The sequence below is a fragment of the Notechis scutatus genome, chromosome 2 (assembly GCF_049901735.1).
Source record: "Notechis scutatus isolate UNSWTSFEM ecotype Mainland chromosome 2, rNotScu1.2, whole genome shotgun sequence".
In the NCBI taxonomy this organism is placed as follows: domain Eukaryota; kingdom Metazoa; phylum Chordata; class Lepidosauria; order Squamata; family Elapidae; genus Notechis; species Notechis scutatus.
Genome location: NC_142010.1, coordinates 267,702,369 through 267,724,243, shown reverse-complemented (window position 1 = coordinate 267,724,243; position 21,875 = coordinate 267,702,369). Strand labels below are relative to the sequence as shown.

The 21,875-nt window shown below is 61.5% G+C and overlaps 1 protein-coding gene across 1 annotated transcript; it reads left to right on the top strand.

Moving 5' to 3' along the window:
• The first annotated feature begins 5,287 nt into the window (after positions 1-5,287).
• Positions 5,288-21,578, top strand: ATOSB (atos homolog B). Its single transcript, XM_087958782.1, is given in 11 exon segments — positions 5,288-5,453; positions 16,496-16,716; positions 17,094-18,212; positions 18,508-18,566; positions 18,754-18,803; positions 18,806-18,843; positions 19,046-19,191; positions 19,193-19,202; positions 19,483-19,551; positions 19,704-19,894; positions 20,261-21,578. Coding segments are annotated over 9 exon segments (1,746 nt in total). The 5' UTR covers positions 5,288-5,453; positions 16,496-16,716; positions 17,094-17,183; the 3' UTR covers positions 20,415-21,578.
• Positions 21,579-21,875: the final 297 nt, after the last annotated feature.

The window sequence follows — 21,875 nt, the reverse complement described above, 5'->3', positions numbered from 1 at the left end:
AGGGCGCGGGGTGTGTGTGTGCGTGTCTGTGTGTGTGTGTGTCCGGCGGCCGTGTGGGCGGGGCGTCGGCGCGGCCAATGGGCGCCCGGCACAGAGGCCGCCGTCTGCGGACACGCCCCCTGGGGCAGGGCGGGGCTTGCCGGCCGGGAGTCGCTACGCGGTCGGCGCTCTGTGCGCGCTCAGTGGCGCTGTTGCTCGGCTCCGCTGCCCCGGCTGGGAAGGTGAACGGGAAGAACGTCCCCGCCTTCAGGAGGAGCCACCGGAGGACGGGAAGGTTGAGGCCGCCCCAGGACTGGCCCCGCTGCCCGCGCCCTGAAGCCAACTGGGGAGGGCGGAGGGGAAGCGGAGGTGGAAGAGGGGAAAAGCCCCCAGCTGCCCTCCCCCACGCCTCACCCCCGTACCGCCCGAGCATTGCCGGGAGGGGCATGATGGCCGTGGGAGGGTGGGGGGCCTCAGCCGGGCTTTCAGAGCGAGGCGAGGGGCCCATCAAAGGGCCTGGCTCATTTGCTTTTCCTGGCCGGGAATAGATGCTGAGCGGTCCGGAAATGCTCTCAGCTGCCCAGGTGCTGCTGCCTCAGGACAGGCAGAAGATCTGCTGCCCCCCCCAGTCCTGGCCGCTCTCCCACTGCTGCCCCCTCCCCGCATTCCCTTGGGGTTCCTGGAGCCCTGTCCAGGCTCCAACCCCAACTGGCAGCCCACCTGCACCTGCTGCCTGCAGAGAAGGAGCGGGGCCTTCAGGGGCGTCCATCTCAGGGGACATCTCAAACCTCCTGTTGAGGAATTCCCCGGAGGCGTTCTGGGCTTCACCTTTCAGACTGGGGGAGGGGGGCTGCCACTTCCCTGATCCAGCCGGAGGTCCGGTGCCACTGAGACAGGCTTGCAGCGACCCATGTGGCACAGCCATTGTTGAGCTCAGCCAGTAAGGCGGCGGTGGGGGGAGTGGATAACTGGCAATGGACCCCCCCCTTAGAGCCCCAAAACTGCCTGGCTGTTTTCATTTTAGAGCAGGGGTCCCCAAACCTGGCAACTTTAAGGTTTGTGGGCTTTGTGCTGGCTGAAGAATTCTGAGAGTTGAAGTCCACTAGTCCTAAAGTTGCCAGGTTTGGAGGCCCCTGTTCTAGGGTGTGTGTGTGTGTGAGAGAGAGAGAGAGAGAGAACACAGGAACCATTTCTGCCACTGGGGGCATTTATTTGAGACCCTTTGTGTAAAGCCAAGCTCAGCTGACCACAACATCCCAAAATCAAACAACTCATGCGGAGCCTTGCTGTGCTTTGGCCTTCCTCTTCTCCTCACCTGCTGTTTGCCTTGTTGGTGAACCGTGGAAATCTTTGCGCTGAGAAGTGGCCCCTCCCTTGGCTAAGGGTCAAGGCGGCTCCCTGGGGGGGGGGGGTGCCACAGCAAATAGACTCAGGGGCTGAAGCGCTGACAGGGCAGCCGGCATCTGTAGGCTTTGGAGCTGTGGTCCTGTTCCTTCTCTCTGACCTGGCCCCCAGGAGCCTCTCCAGGAGGAGATGCGGGAATCTATGATCATAAGATTCCTCCTCCTGAAAGTCCTCTTTGCCCATCAGTCTTTGGGGCAGAGAAGTTCCCCACCTTTTGCTCAGCCATCCTGGGTTACCAATGGGAGGGGCTGTGTTGACACCCCACACGAAGCAAAAGCCCCAAAGACGAGAGAATGCAGAGGCTCTGGGCTCCTTAAGGCCCCGGGGAGCTTCGGAACCAAGCCCTGCAAGCAGGTGCTCACGTGCAGCTCCGTTTGCCCCAGGATGTTCATGCTGGCATGCGCCTGCCCCCTCTCCCACCAGTCCACCAAGCAGGAAAGATTGGGGACCGCTGGCTTAAGACCACCTGTCCGCTTCTGCAACCTCCCCTTAAATGGCACAGAGTATTTCACGGGTATTCAGGTTGGGCAAGATATAAGTCCATCCCCTTTCAAGGTGTCAACTTTATCTGGACATTGCAGGCCTTCTCACTCTGCGGTGCCACAAACACCCCCTTGCGGCCCACTTGCTCCTGGGCACCAGAGGTCGGTGGTTTCGGGTCCAGCTGCTCACGAATAAAGTTATCAATCCCAGTGTGTAGCTTGGGTTCATAACCAGCCCCTGTAGTGGAGCATGGCAGGGCAGCACTCGGCTTCCGAAGGGAAGCATCTGAGCCAAAGGGCTGCATGACTCAACCGGGATGAGGCACCTGCCAAGACAATGGGGCGCCTCCTGCCTGCCGCAGCTTTTCCCCTGCCTGTTTTCATCCTGAAGCATCTCTGGGGCCCCGGCCCTCTTTCCTGTGGCTGAATGGACAGGAAGCTGGAAGGCTGTTTGGGCTGCTCCAGTGACTGCCCGTCCTGAGAGGCTCCCAAAGAAAGGAGGCAAGAGGAAGGGGGCGGGGAGGCTGTCAGTTGTCACTTTGCCCCTGTGAAATCTGCTCCCCATAAAGGCTTTTCTCTCACCCTCCAGCAAGCAAAGGCCCTTTGGTCCAGGGAGGAAGGCATCCCTGGCAGAAGAACTGCAGCGGGCAGGAGGGCCCAGCTGCATCGGCATGGCTGGTTGTAGTGTGGATCAGCCTTCCTGGTTGGAGAAACCCCCCTCCCCCCTCCAGCAGAGGAATCTGAAACTTTAAGATGCGGGAAGCATGGGGAGATTGGGACGCAGCTCAGGCAGGCATCTCTCCGATTCCCTGGAGCATAAAGGAAGGACGAGCATCATCGGGACCAGATTTACCCAGTTTTCTCCTTGTCATTGTAAACGTCGTTTCACGCTTGTGATGGAATTGGCTTCTGTTCAGGTCCACTGGGGGTGGGGCGGGGCTGCCTTTGATGCAAGCTGCATGCAAGATTAGTCTGGAGAACAGAACGATCCGGCCCACACTTGTCCCACCTGGGTCAGTCCTCTGTATTACTTTTAGATGTTTATCCTGCCTTTATTATTTTCTATCAATAGCTCAAGGCAGCAAACATACCTAATGCTCCTCCTTTCCTCTCTTTTCCCCACAACGACAATCCTGTGAGGTGGGTTGGACGGACCCAAAATCACCTAATTTTTTGTCCAACCTGGGCGACTTCAAGACTTGTGGACTTCAGCTCTCAGAATCCCTCAACCAGCATGGTTGGCTGGGGAATTCTGGGAGTTGAAGTCCACAAAGTTGCCAAGCTTGGAGGCCCCTGCTGCAGTATAGCGTGAAAAACCAGTGGGGTGCCTTTGGGGCAGTCCTTGGGATTCTTTCCTCTATGGATTCTTGAAGGCAGCCATTGTGTCTCTGTAGACCCTTTTCTCCAGACCAGGCATAACCCTTCCCCACCCATTTCTCTTCCCAGATTATCTTGATTATCTTCTCTGTAAAGGTTCCAGCTTTTCAATGTCCTTCCCAAAATGTGTGGCTCAAAGCTGATTAAACATTCTACACCGGATTCAGTTGGCTTTGTGTGCTCTGCAAAATCTGCAGTTGTGATGTTGCTAAACTGTAACTTATGGTTACAGTTTTCTGTTAATTCAGGCGCTTATGATTTATTCAGGAAATCATGATTAAACCCGCTGAGTCACAGACCTGCTCATTATTTATTGTATGACTCTGCTTGGAAACTTTGTTTGAAGCCAGTTCTGGTGATTGGCCGCAAGAGAGCAGCAGCCCCCTTCCTGAATTTTCAAATTTGATCAGGGAATTCTGGTTAAGGCAGGTTAGGGTTAGTTCTTTTACTGATCCAGCCAGAGGTTCTTATAAAATAAAGACAGTCTCCAGTTTGCAGCAGATATTTCCAAGGGCCTGATGCAACTAATCCCTCCTTTAAGGAACCCAGGGCTCTCCATATAGTCTCCAAAGGTTATAGCCGTATAGGGAAAGGAGCGTCCGAGCCTGGCGCCGGAATGAAAACAATCCGAGAATCCCAGCCGAGAAGGGAAGTAAATGCAACCTCCCTTGGATTCCCTTAAACCTTATCTAACTCCTAGCAGATGAGATGAGATTCCTGGGCATGGCCCTAATTAGCAATAAACCAGTTTAATTGGACCTGTGTGTGTGTGTGTATGTGTACCTGGCCTTTTGTGCCTGATGGGCAGGGGATTGCTCACTAAAGCAGGGGGTCTCCAAACTTGGCTACTTGAAGCCTGGCCAGCTGCTGGGGAATTCTGGGAGTTGAAGTCCACCAGGCTTAAAGTGGCCAAGGTTGGAGAGCCCTGTATTTAAGGGTAACTTAGATTTGTCTTGTTCATTGTGCTTGATGTGCCCTGAACATTTCTCCCCATCTGAGGAAGGTGTCCTTTGCAAGCTGAATTGGGGGGGAAACAGGACTTTGTCCAGATGTGTCCACAGGATGGGCCAAAACGTCAAAGCCATGACAACACCTTTGATGCTCTGCCTGTGTTTTATGTGGAAGGCATACCAGAAAAACCATAGAGCTTTGATGGCAGCGTAGGGGATGCCATCTAATTATTTTTTACAAAGGATGCGCCTGGGCTTGGATCCTCTGCCTGTCATGAAGTTGCTTCATGGCAACAGCCTCAAAGACTTGCGCAGGGTGGGGCATGGGACTATTTTCTGCAGGCATACAGCTGGAAAAGCCCCCCCATCAGTTTGGACGGGGCCACTAGGTGCCCAGTTCCTTCTGCTGGGGCCACCACAGCTGTTGGAGAGCCCAGGAGAGGAAAGATAATGGGAGAAGCAAAGCAAAGGGGGGGGGTACTCATTTGTTGGAAGTGTGTGTGTGTATGTGTGCTGCCCCTCGGCTGCTGGGGTCATTGCCACATCTTGCCTGGGGTGCATTCAGACCCTCTGCCAGCCACTGGGACTGGCAAAGGAGATCCTCAGAGCACGGCCCAGGGTCCTTCCTGCCCTGCTCTGGCTTCCAGCTTGCCCGTCTCCTTCTGGCTCCCGGGGGAACCTCCGCTCCCACCCTTGGGAAGCTAAACAGGGCCTGCTCCATTGGATGGGAGACCACCAGGAAATCCCAAGGCCGGGGCAATGAACAAAAAAGCCCTCCTGGAGAGACAACCCGCTGCGTCCCTTGGTCGCAGGGAGGTTTTCCCTGCATCTTCCAGTGTCGGCGCCTCCCCGAAACCAGGGCCGGGGTGAGGGTGGCCAGAGGACGGACGGCTTCTCCCACCCCGCCAGGACGGGGGGAGAGCACTACAATTCCCAGGATCCCTGGCGGAACAGCCCGGCCACGCCCCTCTCCCTCGCCCCTCTGTCATCACGGACCTGCACGTGGAGGAGGCGTGGCCACGGCCGCCGCGCCTGCCCATTGGCCACCGGGGGCTCCGGGGCTCGCCCGGAGAGCCAATGCGCGCGGGGGAGGGCGGGGCCTCGCGGGGCCCGGAAGCTGCTTCGGGGAAAGGGGGGCGCCGCGCCTGCCGGACCCCGCAGCCTCCCTTCCTCCCGCGGGAAGCGCCCCGGACGGAGCCTCTGCCGGGAGGGCGGCGCGGAGAGGGGCGCGGGCGGCGGAGGAGCAGGGCCCGGCCTGCAGGTAAGGCGTGGGCGCCGCGGCTCCCCCGCGGCTCTGGAAGACGGGGCGCCTCCGTCCGGCCTTCCCCCGCACGGACTCCTCCCGGCTCCCCCGCTTTCCGCCCCGCTCAATCCCCGGTGGGAGGTGCCGCCGCCGCTTCCCGGGCCCTCCGGGTCGCCTGGAGGGTTGCGCGAGGGGAGGGGGTGTCAGTGAGGCGGGAGCAAAGGAAGGGGGGTCACGACCCCCAGGGAGGAGGGCTGCCCCGAGTGCCCGCACGAGGCGGGCAAAGGTCGGGCGGGGGCGAATTCATGGAGGGAGGGAGGGAGTCCTCCCCGCTTCCCTTCGCGTTACCCTCCCCCGTCCCCGAGCGAGGCTTGCCTGGGCCCACAAAGCAGCCCAGCAGCCCCCTCTCCCCAGCTGCTTTCTCCTTCTCGGTTCCCGGCTTGGGGAATTGGGGGCCGTTTGTCTGGGCTTCCACGGAGGCCCCTCAGGTACAAAGAAATGGGCGGGGGGAGAGCTGCCCGTCTCCTGTCCTTCAGCTGGAGGTCTGCTGGAGCCGCTCAGAGTGCCAGGCGCTGCCCTGCCAGGACGTGCCTGCCCTAGGTGGGGCCATGGATGTTCCGCTTCCCCTGGAGTTTCAGGAGTGCCAGGCAGGGAGGGGGAAGCCTGAGAATTAGGCCTTTGGGTGAGTCAGTGCGGGTGGGGTGGGGCAGGGGTGTCGGTGGCCCTGTGGGCACTCAGTTTGGGCTGCCAGGCTTTCCAGGGTGTGTCTGCGGGGCCACAGCATTCCCTTGCTGGACAGAAGAGGGGGCAGGGGGGGAGTCAGCTTCCAGGGAGACACGCCACCTTTGCCATGGTGGTCAGCAGGATGGTGGGATGCTAGAACCACCCATTTTGGAACACCTGGTGCAGGACTGACACTCGCGAGGCTCCTGAAAGAAGGCCACAGTGGGGGAGGGAGCTTGCCTTGTCCAAGGTGGTTGGGCAGCCAGCCTCTCCTCCCCGAAATAGAAGCTTCCCCCCTCCCCCAGCACAGCTGCCCTTTAGCTCCCCCCCTTGCCGGCCTTTTGATCATCCTTCCAGATGAGCGGGAGGGGAGGGGCCTGGCCTGAATTGCAGGCCTTTTGGAAGGTGGGGGGAAGAGGCATTGGCTCTGTGGCACAAAGCAAGCACTGGCATTGTGGGCGGGGGGGGGTTGCAGAAGGGCTAGGAAGCCCCTTTCCCTGGGGGTTCTGGATGTTCCAAAGAGCCTGTTCCTATCCCCCACCCCACCCCCCACCCGAGTCCTCATTCCCTGTGGAGGAAAAGGTTGCTGCAGCTTTTCTAGACGAGGCTACCCGCTCTGGAGCCTGGTCTTCTCCCCCCTACCCATTACCTGGCAGGCCGCTGACCAACTGGGTGGGCAGATTTGCCTGCAGCAGCCTGGAGAAAGCAGGGATAGAAGAGGGCAGTTTGTCAGGTTGCCCAGAGGGCTTAACTGGGCTGGCCCTCCCAGCCTCAGTCGGCAGCAGGCCATAAGAAAGTGGGAACGGAAGCTCCCAGGGATCGGGGATCCAGGAGAGGGGGGGCTTCTGTGCCGAGTGGCAGCCGCTGCCCAGAGAAGGGGCTCCCCATCTCTCTGAAATGCCAGAAACTAAAACCGCCTTTGTGCAACTTTTGCAGGCTTCTGTTAGGGGAAGTCTGGATTTGCACACACACACACACAGAGGAACTTGCGTTTCTGCAGAAGGATAGGAAGGGGACCAGAGGTGTGGCACACAGGCAACAGCTCTGGGTACGGCTTGTCCTTCAGCCAAGTGGGGTATAATTAGCTCGGGCAGGCAGAGCTGTAACCTCTCCCACGTACATCTTTACAAGGAAGAGAAATGGCTGGGTTACTATATCCCCTTGCCACGTGACCTTGGAGCCCCTCCGAAAGCTGCCGGTGAACCCGGAGGGCAAACAGTGAAGAGCAAAAATTAAATCCAGTGCAACTTTATCGCCTGCCCGACGTGGAAGAGTTAATGTGGCCTTGGCACCTTGATTGCCGGAGTCCGGTGTCTTTCAGCCTTGGCCACAGAAGGTGGCGGAGGGACTGGCGTAGTCTTCCTCGTAGGGTTAGCTCAGAGTTTGGGCAATTTTCCCCCAAGGGGTGGAAGGGACAAGAAGGCAACTGCAGGCAGCAGTGGGGGGGTTGCCTTTTGGACCCTGGTGGGCAGGGCAGACGCGCAGGGCAGTTGGCTTGGCCTGTTGTGGAGGAAATGCAGCTGACGAAACTTTGTACTCTCTTTCTTCCCAGCTGAATTTGCACAATTCCCCCCCCCCCCCTTGAAAATGTGGTTGGCCAGTTTGTGGCAACCAGGTGAATTCGGGGAACCCAGGAGCAGTGGGTGTGCAAGCGCCCCCACCCCCAACCTTCCTGCAGTCCTTCTTCAGCATTGTTCTCCTTCCAAGCTCTGCCTTGAACCCCAACTCCCACCCTGGCCCTGCGCCTGGGGGTCTTAAGGGTCCCAAACGGGGAGGCGGCTGGGGGGCGCTCAGATTTCAGGGCATTCCCCTTGCACAAGTGCCCCCTCCTAGCGCTGGGCGTGGCCCCCAAGGAGCCAGCTGTGGATGCCTCCGTCCTTGGGCGGGGGAGGGCCGAGCGGCTGCCTGCAGCTGCCCAAACAAAGGCAGGAGGGCAGCGCACGGAGGCTTTGGGGTGGGGGAGTCACTATGGCAACCCTGCTAGCTTGCAAGGACAAAAGCCTGGTAGGGTGGCTGGGGGCAGCCCTCCCCCGAGGTCGAAGGGTTGCGACCATATGAGACCCCCGCTCAGCTGCCCCCAACTGGGCAGCCCCTCCTTCCCTGGGGCCCAAATGGGCTTCGGCCCGGTGGGTTGTCTCCTGTGCCCCCCGCTCCCCCGACTTGGCTCATGCGCAAGAGCGGCTGGGAGGAGGCAGCAGCTCCCCTATTCTGCCCCCCGTGCGATGTTGCAGAGAGACGGCGGGTGTTTCAGTGACAAAGCCCCGAAGCGGGTCCGCTCGCTCTCCTGGGCTGGGGCGCATGGGCTCTGGAGTCCAATCCAGGGGCGGGGCTGTCGGGGAAGGGGCTGAACCCTTCGGCTCGCGCCTGTCTCGCTCCTCCGGCGAAGCCCGCGGCGGCCCCAGCGGCCTTGCCCGCCCCCGGGGACGGAGGGGAGGGGCGCCCAGAGATGGACTCGCGCAGAGGGCGCCGGGCTCCCTCCGCCGCGGCTGCCAGGCCGGCCGGGCGAGGGAGGGGCGGGGCGAGGGGCGGTCCGGCGGGCGGGGCGGGGCCGGCAGCCCCCAACTCGGTTAGCGGTGGCGGCCGGCGGGGCGGCTGCGTCGCCATGCGAGCGAGGTGAGCGGCTGGGGGGCAGGAGGGGGCGGCGGGGCTCTCGCCTGAATGGCCGGGCGGCGGGAGGGGCGCTTCTTGGCCTTCGCGGGCAGGCGGGCAAGCGGGGAGGGGAGGGGGCGGCGGCAGCCGAGCGGCCCGGAAAGGGCTTCCACGGAGGGGGCCGCGGGGAGGGGGCTGGTGGGGGAGGGGGCAAGGGGCCGGGGTGTTCTCTGGCCGGAGCCCAGCTCCCTCCCTCTTTTGCGGGCCGCCTGACGTGGCCGGGGTCTGCGCGGGCTGGGGAGCTCGTTGGAACGCCCCTCCCTCGCAAGGCCCGAAGTCGCGATGGCGTGCAAGAGGGAGGGGGCTCGGGGGCTTCAGACTGCCATCTTCTCCCCTCCTCTTCAGTAGCCCGGAATTGTTGCCCCCCTCCGTCGCCGGCCTCGAGAGAGCCCGCTAGCCCCGAGCAGCAGCGGCTGGGACGGCTGAAGGTTGCTTCCTCCTCCCCTTCTGCAGTCTGGACTTTGGGCCCTCCTGTCCTGGGGGAGGGGAGGGGACGGGCCGGCCAGGGTTGCAGGACGCTTCCCCCCGCTTGTCCTAAGTAGCCATTCGCCGCCCCTGGATGGCAGCCCAACCCTTGGCACCTGCTGGGGGCAGTCCCAGAGCTGCCAGTGCCACGCTGGGGGTGGGGGTGGGGTTGGCTTGGTAACTGCTTTTCTCGGGCAGGGTCTGCAGAGGGCCTTCCCCCTCCCCTCAGCCCAAGAGAAGGGGTCATGCCCCATCCCCTTTGCCCTCAATACCCCCCAAATTCCTTTGAATAGCTGCCCCTGAGATGATAGCCAGGTGGGAGGGGGCCCTCTAAGAGTACTAGTTCTCTCTCCCCCAGCAATTTTCTTGCTCCTCCTTCAGGGACAGTCTAGAGCCCCTTTGCCCCCACCTCCTTTGGCCGGGTTTAGCTGAGCTGGCCTTCCTCTGGCTCTCAAGGAACTTTGACCACCAGCTCTCCCCCCTCCCTCCCCCAGGCCTGGCCTGTCTGCTAGGGTCTCTTCCTGGGTCTGTGGGCTGTAAAATCATCTGTTCTTGGGGGTGGGTGCCTGAGCCCCTTCCTCTGTGCCTGTCTCCCCATATGTGCTTTCTGCCCCTTGGTGCCCGGGTGGGGGGCACTTGTCACGCCTCGAGCCCCTCAGTCTGGCTCCCAGAAGCCCCCCCGTATCTGCTGATGCCGGGGTTGAGGCTCCAGCAGCTCCTGGCTTGTTCTGGAAGCGCTTGGCCAACCCTTCCCGCCTGTGGCATTCCTGGTGGCAGCCCAGCTGTAGGTGAGTCAGCTGGCCGGCAGGCAGGCAGGGAGAAGGCCTGGCTGGTACAGAAGCCTTGCGTCAGCAGGCAAGCAGGAACCGCCAGCCCTGCCCCCTCCCCCCACGCCGGGCTGGGCAGAGGCCCCGGGCGGAAGCCTTGCCTTCGGTTGGCAGCGGCCGGGTTAAGAGAGCTCTGGCGGTGGTGCCCCTGTCCGAGCCATGCCAAGCCCAGCACTGGGATCTGGGTGGGGCCCTGCTGGGTTGGGACAGGGGAGGGGAGGGGGCTGCTCTGCCTGGGCAGACCCTGGCACCCAGCCTGGCTGCTGCTCCTGGCATGGACTGGGCAGCTGGCAAACTCAGTGGCGGGGAAGGGGCTGGGGTTTCCCCTCCCTCTGTAATTGGAAATGGGGCTGGGGGTGCCCTTCCCTGCTTTCTAAGCCTTGGGTGCTGGAGGTGGGCGGGAAGGGGCTGCTCCCACTGCAGCTGCCCTTTCAGGTGCGCCTTTGTGTTTCCAAAGGGTTGGTTAGGCTGATCTTCTTTTTGGGTGGGGGGCGCTCGTTCCCTGCCTAATAGGGCAGCTGCTGGACCGCTGATCTTGTGGTATGTTTCCTGGTTGGGGGGGTGCGGATGCCTCCTTCACAGGCAAAGCCAGTTCCTTGTTCTGTTCCTTTGGCAGGGGGAAATGAAAGGGGCTGCGATTTCTTGTTTTTCTGTATTTCGTTTCGTTTATTTATTAAACTTGCCTGCCACCCATCTCTTCACAAGGTGACTCTCTTTGCGTTTGCCTTGGACACCTTCCCTCCCTCCCTGCTTTGGGGGCTGCCGTCACACGGCCAGAGAGGGACTCCTTTGTCTCCTTGCTTGACTTCAGGCTGAGCCCTGATGAATCCGGCTGACGTTCCTCTTGGGGATGGCCGGGACTGCCCAGCCTCTGCAGTGCCCTTTGCCAGTTTGGCTCTTCCGTGGCCCAGTTGCCTGCCGGGGAGCCTCCGTGGAAGAGGGGGGGGGTCTCGGAGGACAGGATCCCTCTCCCCAAACTCCCCGGGAGAGGTTTTTTGCAGCCGGGCGCTGGGCCTGGGAGCAGATTCCCAAAGCTTTCCTGGGCAAAGGAATTGCCTGGTTCTATAGCTGGGGCTCCTGGAGGTGGGATTCCCGGCTTCCCTTCTGGATCAGACCTGTCTGGGTGGGCAAGGCCACACGGGGTGTCCTGCAGGAGGCCCCTCGTGCCGCCTGGGAATGGTGGAAGGAGAGAGGAGGAAGTGGCCGCCAGCATGAAGGACCAGGTTGGGGGTCGATCGATTGATCGGTCGCCATGGAGAAAATCCGTCTGTCTGGTCGCTAAGAGTGGAATCCGCTTGTTAGCACATCAGTCGGTATGAATAAACTCCAAATACGTCTTGTGGGCAGCAACACTTGGGATATTTCTGCACCGATAGCTCAGGGTTGAATTTCTCTGGTCTCTTTATTGTGCCATGAAGCCAGGATTTCAGTTTAATTTTCCAGAGAAGCTGAGAACTGGAAGGTGAAAACAAACATAGCTCCTGGCTGGCTTGTTAAAAGGGAAACAAGGGAGAATTCCAGGGTTGTGTGACTAGTTTCTGGTGCAAACAAATCATGGAAGCGTCTCCCATCTTGAGCAGAATGAGAGGCTGCAGCAAGTGGTTCACAGTGGCCCATTCTGGTTCCCGTGGGGTGTGACCGCCTGCAGATCAAAGCAAGCAAGCAAGCAAGCGTGGAGGCCCTGAAGAACCCGGGTGTGGCCCCGGCGCTCCCAGAAGTCGTGGCTTTCCAGCTCTCCCAGGGCTTCTGGCTCTCCATGACCTGGTGGGCTTCATTGCACTAGGCGGCCGTGGCGGCTGTCAGGTCTTGCGGCTTCTGCTTGGATCGTTGGTGAAGGATCTCACAGGCCATGGAGGGCGTGGTGGGCCTCCCCTTTCCTCTCAGGAGAAGCAAAGGAACGTAATCAAAACCTGGGTGTTTTTTTTCATTGTGCCAGAAGGAGGCAACCATTAAATGGGGAAAAATAACAGAATTGGAAGGGACCTTTGAGGTCTTAAAGTCCACCCCCCTCCCCTGCCCAGGCAGGAAAGCGTTTCAGAGAAATTCTGTAGCTGTCCAGGCTCTTCTTCAGGACCTCCAGTGTTGGAGCATCCACAGCCCCTGGAGGGAAGCCGTTCCCCCCCTGTTGCTTCTCCCTCCTTGATGAGTTTCCACCCAGGGCCTCTTCTCCTGCCCTCCGGTGTTTTGGAGAAGGGTGGACCCCCCTTCTTTGGGGCAGCCCCTTAGAAAGCTAGAGAATCGTCCTATTGGCTCTATACCGGAGTTTGTTAACTGTAACATTTGACAGAATGAACCCGAATTTTGCCCTAATCTGCGTGGAAGCCGGCGTGACCCCCCGTCCCTCGGGGCAGATAAAGCTGGGCTTCCCTCTCCTCTTTGACTTGGGTGGCTGGCTCCCCGTCTTGTCCCTGGGGGCCTTGGCTGCTTCAGAGGGGCTCTCTGCCCCCACCCGCCGTGCAAATCTTGTGAGACTCTCAGGAGGCCCCTCTGCTCTCCATGGCTGCTGCAGGGCCACGTGAGGACGGAGCGCCCAGTGGGGACAATGGCCAAGCGGTGCTGCTGCAGAGAGGACGCAGCCCGGGGTCCAGGGGCACTTGGCAAACCTTTGGCGTGGGGGGGACGGGGGCGGCTGGAGCTGCTTTTCCAGTCCAGCATTCCTGGCTCTGGACTTCTGCTCCTGCTCCACAAACCCCTTTTGATTTCTGCCTCCTCTGCTTTGCCTTCTCTTGTGCCACGGAGGACGGTTTGAATTGGGGGAGGGTCTCCCCCCGTTGAGCAACGGCTCTGGGCCTCTGCCGAGGAGGGAGCTGGCACCGCCGCCTCCCCTCCTGGGAATCGCTGGCCTCGCCTGGAGGGCCCGGGTGTGGGGGCAGCTGTGGGGAGGAGAAGCGTGTTCAGCCTTCCTCTCGCCCTTAATGCGCTCGGGGCCAGCTGAGCACTGCTGGGGTTAAGCGAGGACACGCTCTCATCCTGGGAGAATCGGGAGGACTAGAAGTCCCAGCATGCACTGCTCTGCATCCCTGGGAGAGGAGCAGGCTGGGAGGTGTAGTTTGCAGACTCGGCTGCCCTTTGCTCTCCTCTGGGCTTGTGGAGGAGGAGGAGGCCGATCCAAGGCTTGGAAGGGGGGAGGGAAACGCCGAAGGGAGGGGGAAGCCCATCCAGCTGCCTTCCTGCGCTCTTTAGCGCCCCCTCCCCAAGGAAGGACAGGAGCGGTGGAAGCAGATGTTTTCTTGAAGCAGCATTAATTTACCCAATTGTTTAATTGAACAGTTCAAAGTGGTTCCTTAAGGTTTGAATCGCCCAAGTGGGGGATGTTGGTTCAAAGAGCTTTCCTTGCCTCCCTTTGCTGTGCCTCAGCTTCCCCAGACTGTCAGCCCTGGCTGTGACTGGGGATTATGGGAACTGCACCCCGCCATCCCTGGGGGGCCCTGGGAAGGGAAGGCCACACCAGGCAGCTCCACCCCTGACCGGGGGGGTATCAACCGGAAGAAACCCCTCAGCTGCTCCACCAGGCTCTTTGTTCCCTTCAAGCCCGGGGAAATGCTGGGGTTTCTTCTGAGCAAGGCCTGGAGTGTGCAAAGACACGTGCAGACCCCAAAGAGACCTGCATGAATGCTGCACCCCCAGGAGAAGCCGCTCTAGTTTGGTGTCTCTGGTCTGAAGAAGGGCTCCTTCTTCTCCCCAGGGCTCTGGGCTCTCCTGGGCGCTGCTGACTGAGCCCTGGCAGAGCCCCTCCCTCCCTACCTGGCTGGAGGGGAGGGCCAGAGGGCTGGGCAGGTGCAGAGGAGTCAAGAGATGAGGAGGGGAGTCTGCTGCCTCTTTTGCCCTTTGAAGGAGCCTTTGGAACCTCTCTGGGAATGCCGACCTCGCTGGTCCCTGGTTACCTCCTCCTGGTTGCTTCTCCTGGGGGGGGGGGGGCTTCAGAGGGGCTGGATTCATGTCCATTTTACACCTTTCAATGGCTCGGATTGCTGGGTGCCCCTTACTGTTTTGGGTAGCCCTGACCCAGAAAAATGGCACCCAATTCATTCCTGTTAAAAAATGCTCAGAGGCCCACGGAGGGTCTGTGGGGCGGATCCTCTGGGACCGGGGATCTGGCGCTTCTGAGAACAATGGAATTGGAAGGGACCATGGAGATCTTCTAGCCCAACCCCTTGCTCAAGCAGGGGACCCTATACAATTTGAGACACGTGGCTGTCCCGTCTCTCCAGGGATGGAGCACCCACAACTTCTTGTGGCAAGCAGTTCCGCTGTCCTCACTGATTAATTGTCCTCACTGTCAGGGAGTTTCTCCTTCCTTGTAGGTCGCTTCTCTCCTTGATTAGTTGCTTCTTGTCCTGCCTTGAGGAGGTTGAGCCCCTCCTGCCTGGGGCAGCCCCCCAAATATTGGAAGGTTGTGGTCATGCCCCTCCTGGGTTTTACTTTCCATTCGGGCGGACTTCCCCAATTCCTGTCAACAGCAGGTCTGAGGAGGCCGCAGGAGCTTCCTGGAGGGAGGGGCTGGGTGGGATGCCCTGCCTCTCTCTCCTCTGTGGGGCCAAGAAGGGCGTGGAAGTCGGTGGCTTGGGGGGGGGGCTCGTCCTGCTGTTATCAAAGGGCAGCAGCTTGGGGAGGGCACCCCTCTGCGGGGGCGGGGGAGGGAGAGGCTTGCAAGAGGTGGGCACCTTGTCATTTTGCAGCCCAGTTGCTCTCCGGTCCCTGGGGCCCGAGAGGGCCAGCCTTTGGCCAGGTGGCCTGTTGACCCCTTTGGGGTTGTGCCCAGCCACGGGCCTTGTTTGTCTGCCTTCCGTCTAAGAGGCACCTGGGTCTTTCCAGCTTCGTTGTTGGTGCTTTCAGGGTGGGGACACACACACACACACACACACACCCCTTCATCTGAGAGCCTTTATTCCTGCCTCAGCCTCTCTTCCTGGGAAATTCTGCCCCGGCACCTGTCTCCCCCTCACCTTGGGCCTCTTTCTGGGGGTCTCTGGAGCTTTGCAGCCCTGGGCTCTTTGTCTGGGTAATAGGGAGGGGGCTTCTGGAGTGCAGGTGCACCCAGGGCTTTTGTAAGAGCCCCTCCTCTCTTGCTCCCGTCCTACGTTTGAAAGTGGGTTGTTTTTCCACCTTTGGGGTCTTGCTTTGTTCTGGCCAGACGGCCGCAGCACCCCAGCTGAAGAGCCTCTTCCAGGGTGTCCTTAGTGAGCTCTTCTCCTTCTGGCTTCCTTTCCCCTGTTGGGGGAACGGGGGTGGGTGGGGGTTGGACCCGCCATTCCATCTCCCCCTAAAGTGAGGGGGAGGGGTCTTGAGCAAACTTTGCAGCAAAACCCATGAAGGCTCTTTGCCGTGTCTAATAGTGGCCAGAGGAGCCCAGGTGCCTGGTTGAATCGGGCCAGGAGGCATGCCATGCCCCTGGGGGGGCTTGAGGCTGGGGTGGGGGCTGCCGGCCGGGTCCCCTTGCAGGGCGCCTGCCTTTCTCTGCTCTGCAACGAGCTGCCCCTCCCCGTCCCTGCGGCTCCCCTCGGCCTCTTTGTTTCCTGCTGCCCCCCTTCCAGCGCAGTCTGAGCAGCGGAGTGGCCGGCCCCTGGTGTCCCCTGCTTCCCCCTGCCCAGTTGCGGCTGGCATGAGCCTCTGCAGGGGGAGGAGGCTGGAGGCCCCTGGAGGACTTTGATCCAAGGGGCCCCTTCTGTCCTGGGGTGCCCCGTGGGGCCGAGGCTGGCTGTAGCTTGCCTTCCTTGCTCCAGGGCAGTTTGCCCAAAATGTGCCCCCTCCTCCTCCTCCATGGTGTGTGTGTGTGTGGGGGGTTTCCTTCAGCAGACAGCTCCTGCTGGGGCTCTTTGGTAGCTGCTGAGAGTAGCAGTAATGCTGGAGTCAGAGCCAGGGAGGAGACGGCCTGGGCTGGGGGGGTGTTCCTCCACACTCCCCTCCCCCAGCCACAGGCCCTCCGCCAACCTCTCTTGTAGCTGGTGCAGCGTCTGCCAGTCTGAGCCCTTGGGGCCTCGAGGTCTCGTGGGGCTTTCGGGACAAACCCTGTGTGTGCAGGGAGGGTGGGGTTTTTTTGGGGGGTGCAGTTAGAGGAGAGAGTCCACCCAGAGGAGGACAGGACCCTCTGTCCATCCATGCTGCTCCTCCTTCCTCTGGCCTGGACTCCGGTCTTGCAGGGAGCATGAGGCCAGGGGGAGGGGGAGAGGTGGGCTGAAGCCGCAGGTGGATTTACCTGGACGCATCGTTTGCAGACTGACCAGAGAATCCTCCTCCCCTTTGAAAGTTCCCTGGTCGCCCCCTCCTCAAGGTGCTCCAGAGACCCTCCCCGTGCTCCTCCTCCCCCTTACGTGCCAGGAGGGTTCTCTGACCCCCCTTCCTGGACCCCCCTTCCCTTCCGCCTGAGGAGGCTGCAGACTCTCTCCTCTCCCCCAGGGCTGCTGCTGTCCAGTTGCTTCGTTGGCCTGGGGGCACCTGGTGGTGGGCTGTGCACAGAACCGAGCCGGAGCCCGTGATGGTGGGAGCCATCCCCCGGCAGCCGCGCCGCTTCTGGGGAGTGGCCGGGTGGCAGGTGTCCCCAGCCAGCTTCACCAGTCACCGTCGGCCGCTGCAGCAGGAGGACACGCCGGCCAGGGGACGGGACCCCGTGCAGTGGGGTGAGTGGGCAGCTCCGGGGGCAAACTGTTGGGTGGTGCTGTAGACTTTGCAATGGGGCTGGGGGGTCGGGAAGGCCTTGGCCCCTTGGCTTTGGAGCACTTGGAGAAGGAGGGGACACGCGCGCGCGCACACACACACACACACACACACACACACACACACACACACACACACACGGCTCACTGGGGAGGGGCAGGACCCCCCAGAATTGTCTCCAGGGGGCGCAGCCACCTGCAGCTGGGAGAGGCTGCCTGGAGGAGAACTCGGTGGGTCTGGGGCTGCCCCTCGGAGGGCAATTGGGGCCTCCTGCTTCAGGCCTGGAGAGGCATCCTCGGGGGAGGGGTGTTGCTCAACCCCGCCCTCCCTCTCCTTTCAGATGTGGCTCTGCAGCCCACTTCCTAGCAGGGGATTCGGCCGGACGCCCTGACCACGCAGCACTTTAGCGCCTGTCCTCCCCCTCGGCCCCATGAGGCACCTGAGTGCTGAGCCTGGACTTCCCCGCAAGCAGAGCACAGGCCTGAGCCAGGAGCAGCAGCAGCAGCAGCAGGAGGAGGAAGAGGAGGAGGAGGAGGAGGAGGAGCAGCTGCAGCCGCAGCAGCAGCAGCCCTGGAAGCACCATGGCCTCCGGATGGGCTGCAGTCCGCCAGAGCTGGGCAGCCAGAAGGTCTACCAGGTCTCCATCTTTTCTCCCCGGGGCAGCGGCTCTGCCCTCCCGCAGCACAGGGACCCCCGACGGCAGCCCATCAAGCGGGCCTGCCCGGAGCCCCGGTGGGTGGCCGAGGGCGGCGAGTGGGATGCCAAGAGGGGCCACTGGGGGACGGCGGAGGAGGTGGAGGAGGAGGAGGAGGAGGCCATCGAGGATGGGCTCCTGGTGGACGGGCTGGCCCTGGGGGGCGCCGCCCAGCACTTCTCCCACAGCGGCCTGCGAGTCGTAGAGCACCGGCAGGAGGTCGGTCCCGGCCAGCGCGGAGGCCGGGAGCCTGGAGCTGCTGAGGGCCGGGGGGAAGCCCTGCTGGCGCCCGGCAGGCTTTGCGCCACTTTGCACACGAGAGACTCAGCCCCCGTCTTGTGCGGGGAGCAGCCCGCCATGGACTCCAGGCCAGAAAAGAACGGGGGGCCCCGTTTCCCACACGACCACGATTTGCACAGCCCTGCATCCCCGTCCCGCCCACCAGGGCCGCCGTCCCCGGAGGCCCAGGCACCCAACACTCCACCCAAGGCCCCCAGCCTCAGCAGCGCCAATGGGCTCTGCTCGGCCGAGAAGACGCCCTGCTCCAGCGGCCAGCTCTTGGGAGGCGGCCCAGCCAGCTGCCCGGCCAAGAGGAAGCTGCTGCCCTCGGTTGAAGGGAGGGCAACCACCGCCGGCCTGGAGGAAGAGAGCCTTCTACCAGCACGCAAGAAGAGGGCCCTGCACTCCCCCACCATGCCAGCCTCCTGCCGCAGTACCGATGCCAAGGGCGCCCCCTTCTGGAACCACCTCCTTCCCGCAGCCAAGGTGAGGAACTCCGCCCCTCAAAGAGGGCTGGGGGTGAGGAGCTGGGCTCTGGGCAAAGGGCCGCCTTTCTGTGGCGCCCAAGGGGTGCCACCTGGCTGGAGGAGGAGAGCAGCACTCCCCCCTAGTGCTGGACAGGCTTCCAAGGGGCGGCCCATGTCGGACGCTGTGTGGGCTGGCGCTCTCTCTCTCTCCCTGGCCTCTGAAGGGGGCAATGGAGCCGTAAGGGCCCGGCTGCTCCGGAGGGGGCCCTGGAGTGGAGCTGCGGGGTCTGACCTCTGACCTTTCGGCCTCCCAGGGCTCAGCAAGCGGCAGGACGGGCGCTTCCCAGCTGAGACCGGGCCTGCACCTCAAACCGTGAGTCCCTCCCCGCTTTTGAAGCCCATGGCAGCCTCTGAACCACGCAGCCATCAGGTGGGACAGCCGCGGCTACACATGTGGCCGAGCCCCAGGCCCTCCCCCCAGCACCCCACACCCTGCAGGGGCCAAGAGGGGCTGGCGGAGGCCGCCCGGAGTGAAACATCCCTTCTGCCCCAAGCAGGAGGAGGCAGCTGCGCAGCAGCCCCGGAAGGGCCCTTGTGGGCAGGCGGCCCCCAGCACCTCCACCAGCCACGCCCTTCTGGGGAATTTTGAGGTAACCATGCGGCTGGGGAGGCCTGGCCTGCCACCACCTGTGGGGCCACTCATGTGCCCCGTGAACGCGAAGCTGTGGGGTGGCTGCCTCCTTCCAACCGAGGGGGCTGAGCTGAGGAAGGCTCGGTTCTCACTGGGGGACATGGGGGCTGTGCCCTGGTCAGGCCCCCGAAAATGCCCCCTCCCTCCCTCCCTCCTGGCAGGAGTCGATGCTGAAGGGGCGTTTCCCACCCTCCGGCCGGATCGAGGGCTTCACTGCAGAGATTGGGGCCAGTGGCTCCTACTGCCCGCAGCACGCCACCCTGCCTGTGGAGGTCACCTACTTCGACATAGCCGAGCACAACGCCCCTCCCGTTTCTGGTGAGGGGCTGCGGGGGTGGGGGTGGTGTAGTGGGGTGGGGAGGGCGGAGGTGAGCAGGCAGGCAGCTGGCAGCGGCTTCTCCTGCCCTCCTTCGAGATCCCGCCGGGGAGGGGGCCATGCTGAGGGCTGCCCCAGGGAAGCCCCTCGGCTGTAGGAGCACCTAGCTCAAGAGGGGCTTCTTCCTGCCCCCCCGGCCAACCCCAGCAAGTGAACTTCACCTGGCCACCGGCCACGCCCCTCCTTTTCTGACGTGGTTCTGGTGCCGCCTTTGTGCCGCAGGGAGTCATTGACTTGGAAGCCTTGGGAAAGAAGGGGTACAGCATCCCCAGAACGGGCACCATCCAAGTGGTGAGTGGCAGGTGGGGGAAGGGAGGGGGCTGGCTTGTGGGGGGCTGGAGGCAGCCTGGCTCTCCCCTCCCCCTCCTCCCCCAGAGCAGAGGGCGAATGGCCCCACGCCTGGCCTTCCTTTTCCCCCTCCCCACTGACTCCCCCCGCTTCAGACCTTATTCAACCCCAATAAGACGGTGGTCAAGATGTTCCTGGTGACCTACGACTTCCACGACATGCCTGCCAACCACGTCACCTTCCTGCGCCATCGCATCTTCCTGGTGCCGGTGGGTGAGGGGGAGGCCCCTGGCTCGGATCTCGCAGGGCAGCCCAAGCGGGTCCTTTGCTATCTGATGCACCTGAGGTGAGGGCAGGGGAGCTGGGGGGTGGAGAGGTTGGGGGGCTGCGTCTGGGCTTCCCTGAGGCCCCGGGCCTTCTGGGCTCTTCCTCGTGGCCACGCTGCTGTCCGAAATGCTGCCCCACGTGACCCTTGGGGTGCCACAACGGTCATCATAAGTCCCTTTTTCTCAGTGCTGTTGTAACTTTGGAGGGTCACTAAATGAACTGTTGTAAGTTGAGGACTGCATGGAGAATTGTGCTGGCTGCTCCCCTCCCCCATTGCAGGCAAAGGTCCCTTGGTTCCCAGACGGACCCCCGGCCTCCCGGCACAGCAGGCTCTGATCTGCCGATCCGCAGGCCCCTCTGAAGAGCCCCCTGCTTCCCTCCCCAGGTTCCACAGCTCCAAGTCGGGGAAGATCTACCTGCACGACAACATCCGGCTGCTCTTCTCGCGCAAGTCGATCGAGATGGACTCTGGGATCCCTTACGAGCTGAAGTCCTTCACGGAACTTCCGCGCAACCCCTGCTACTCCCCCCGGGCTTGAAGGAGGGAGCGGGGGAGCAGCAGCAGCAGCAGCAGCCCTTTGCCCAAGCCAGCGGTGGGGAGGGGGGGGCAGGGGGCTGCAGACGCTGCTTCTTCCGTGCAGCGGTGGCCACTCTGGAGCAGGGAGACCCTTGCCTGGCCCAGAGCTGCCTTTCACTCATTGGATCCAGCCCAGCCGGGATCACAAACGCAGCACAATTCTGTGCAGGGTGCAGGAGGCCGGGGAGGAGGGGAAGGAGAAGGGGGCGGGGGTTGCCCGAGGGGGTGGGGCTCCTGCTGGCTTTGGTAGGTGGGTGGGGAGGGGGCCTGGGCACTTGGGCCACTCGGAAGCATGGGCAGAAGTGGGAGGTGGCCTTTTCCTCGGGGGACTTTGGGGGGGAGGAGCTCTTTTTAGGGACCGAGTTGGATCACCAGGCAGGAGAGACTTTGGAGCCCGTCCAAGCTAGCTGAGAGAAGGGAGCTGAAGAGGGCACTGCAGGGGGAACAGATCAAGCGTAAATGCTCCCCTTTCCCAGGAGGCCACGAAAGCTGTAACTTTCCAAGGACAGGTGAGGGGGTCTTTCCTCCCGGCTGCTGCTTCAGGCTCCCTCCTCCACCCCTGGACCAGCTGTACAAAACCAGGCCCTAGGGTTGCCCAGGGAGGCTCATGCTGGCCTCTCAGCCCTGGTCCACACAGTGTGCGTGTGTGACCAAAAGAGAATTGATCGCTGGATGCATGAGGCAGGGCTTGTGAATCAGTGTAAGTGTTTGCTTTGCCTGTGACCTGAACTATCACCACCCCTGTGGGTGCTTCTGCCGAGGGCACCGACCAAGCTGGAGATGGTAAGGCAGGAGGGGCTGTTTGAGGGGCCCATGGATAGCTTTGAATCTGTTACAGTTTGAGTTGGACCAGTTTAGAAGAAAGGAAGCCTTGCTGTGAAACCCAGGCCTGCTCCCTGTGGCCCCAAGCATTAGGTTCCCCTGGTATCATTTTGGTTTGGGTTGCATCTCCTACGTTCTCGCTCAAAAGGGAGCAGGTGTGATGAAAGGGGCTACAATTACAGAGACTTGAAAATATTTATATTTAAAAGGAAAGGAAGAGAGTCAGGCAGAAATGTATGGGATACTTTCTTCTCTTTCCTTTTTTTTGGAACAAACAAATTCTATAAATGTGTGTTTGGAAAAAGTGTCTGTCTACCTTGATGTTTTCAAGAGGGTCTACTCCCACTGAATAGGGGAGGGGGCCTGGAATGAGACTGTTGAGGAGGTTGGGTGACCTGATTTTGGGTGGAGGGGAAGGGAATCGGCCCATTACAGTTGGAGGACAGTTGCAACTGACACATGACAGATTTACACTTGTTGGCTATAAGGAAGCCTCATTCTCTACAACAGCAGGAGTTGGGCCAGACTGGCTAGTGAGGGAACAAAAGTGCCATGCAGTAAGTTTTGCAGCTGGATGATTTGTCTGCCCCCCATCCTGGAG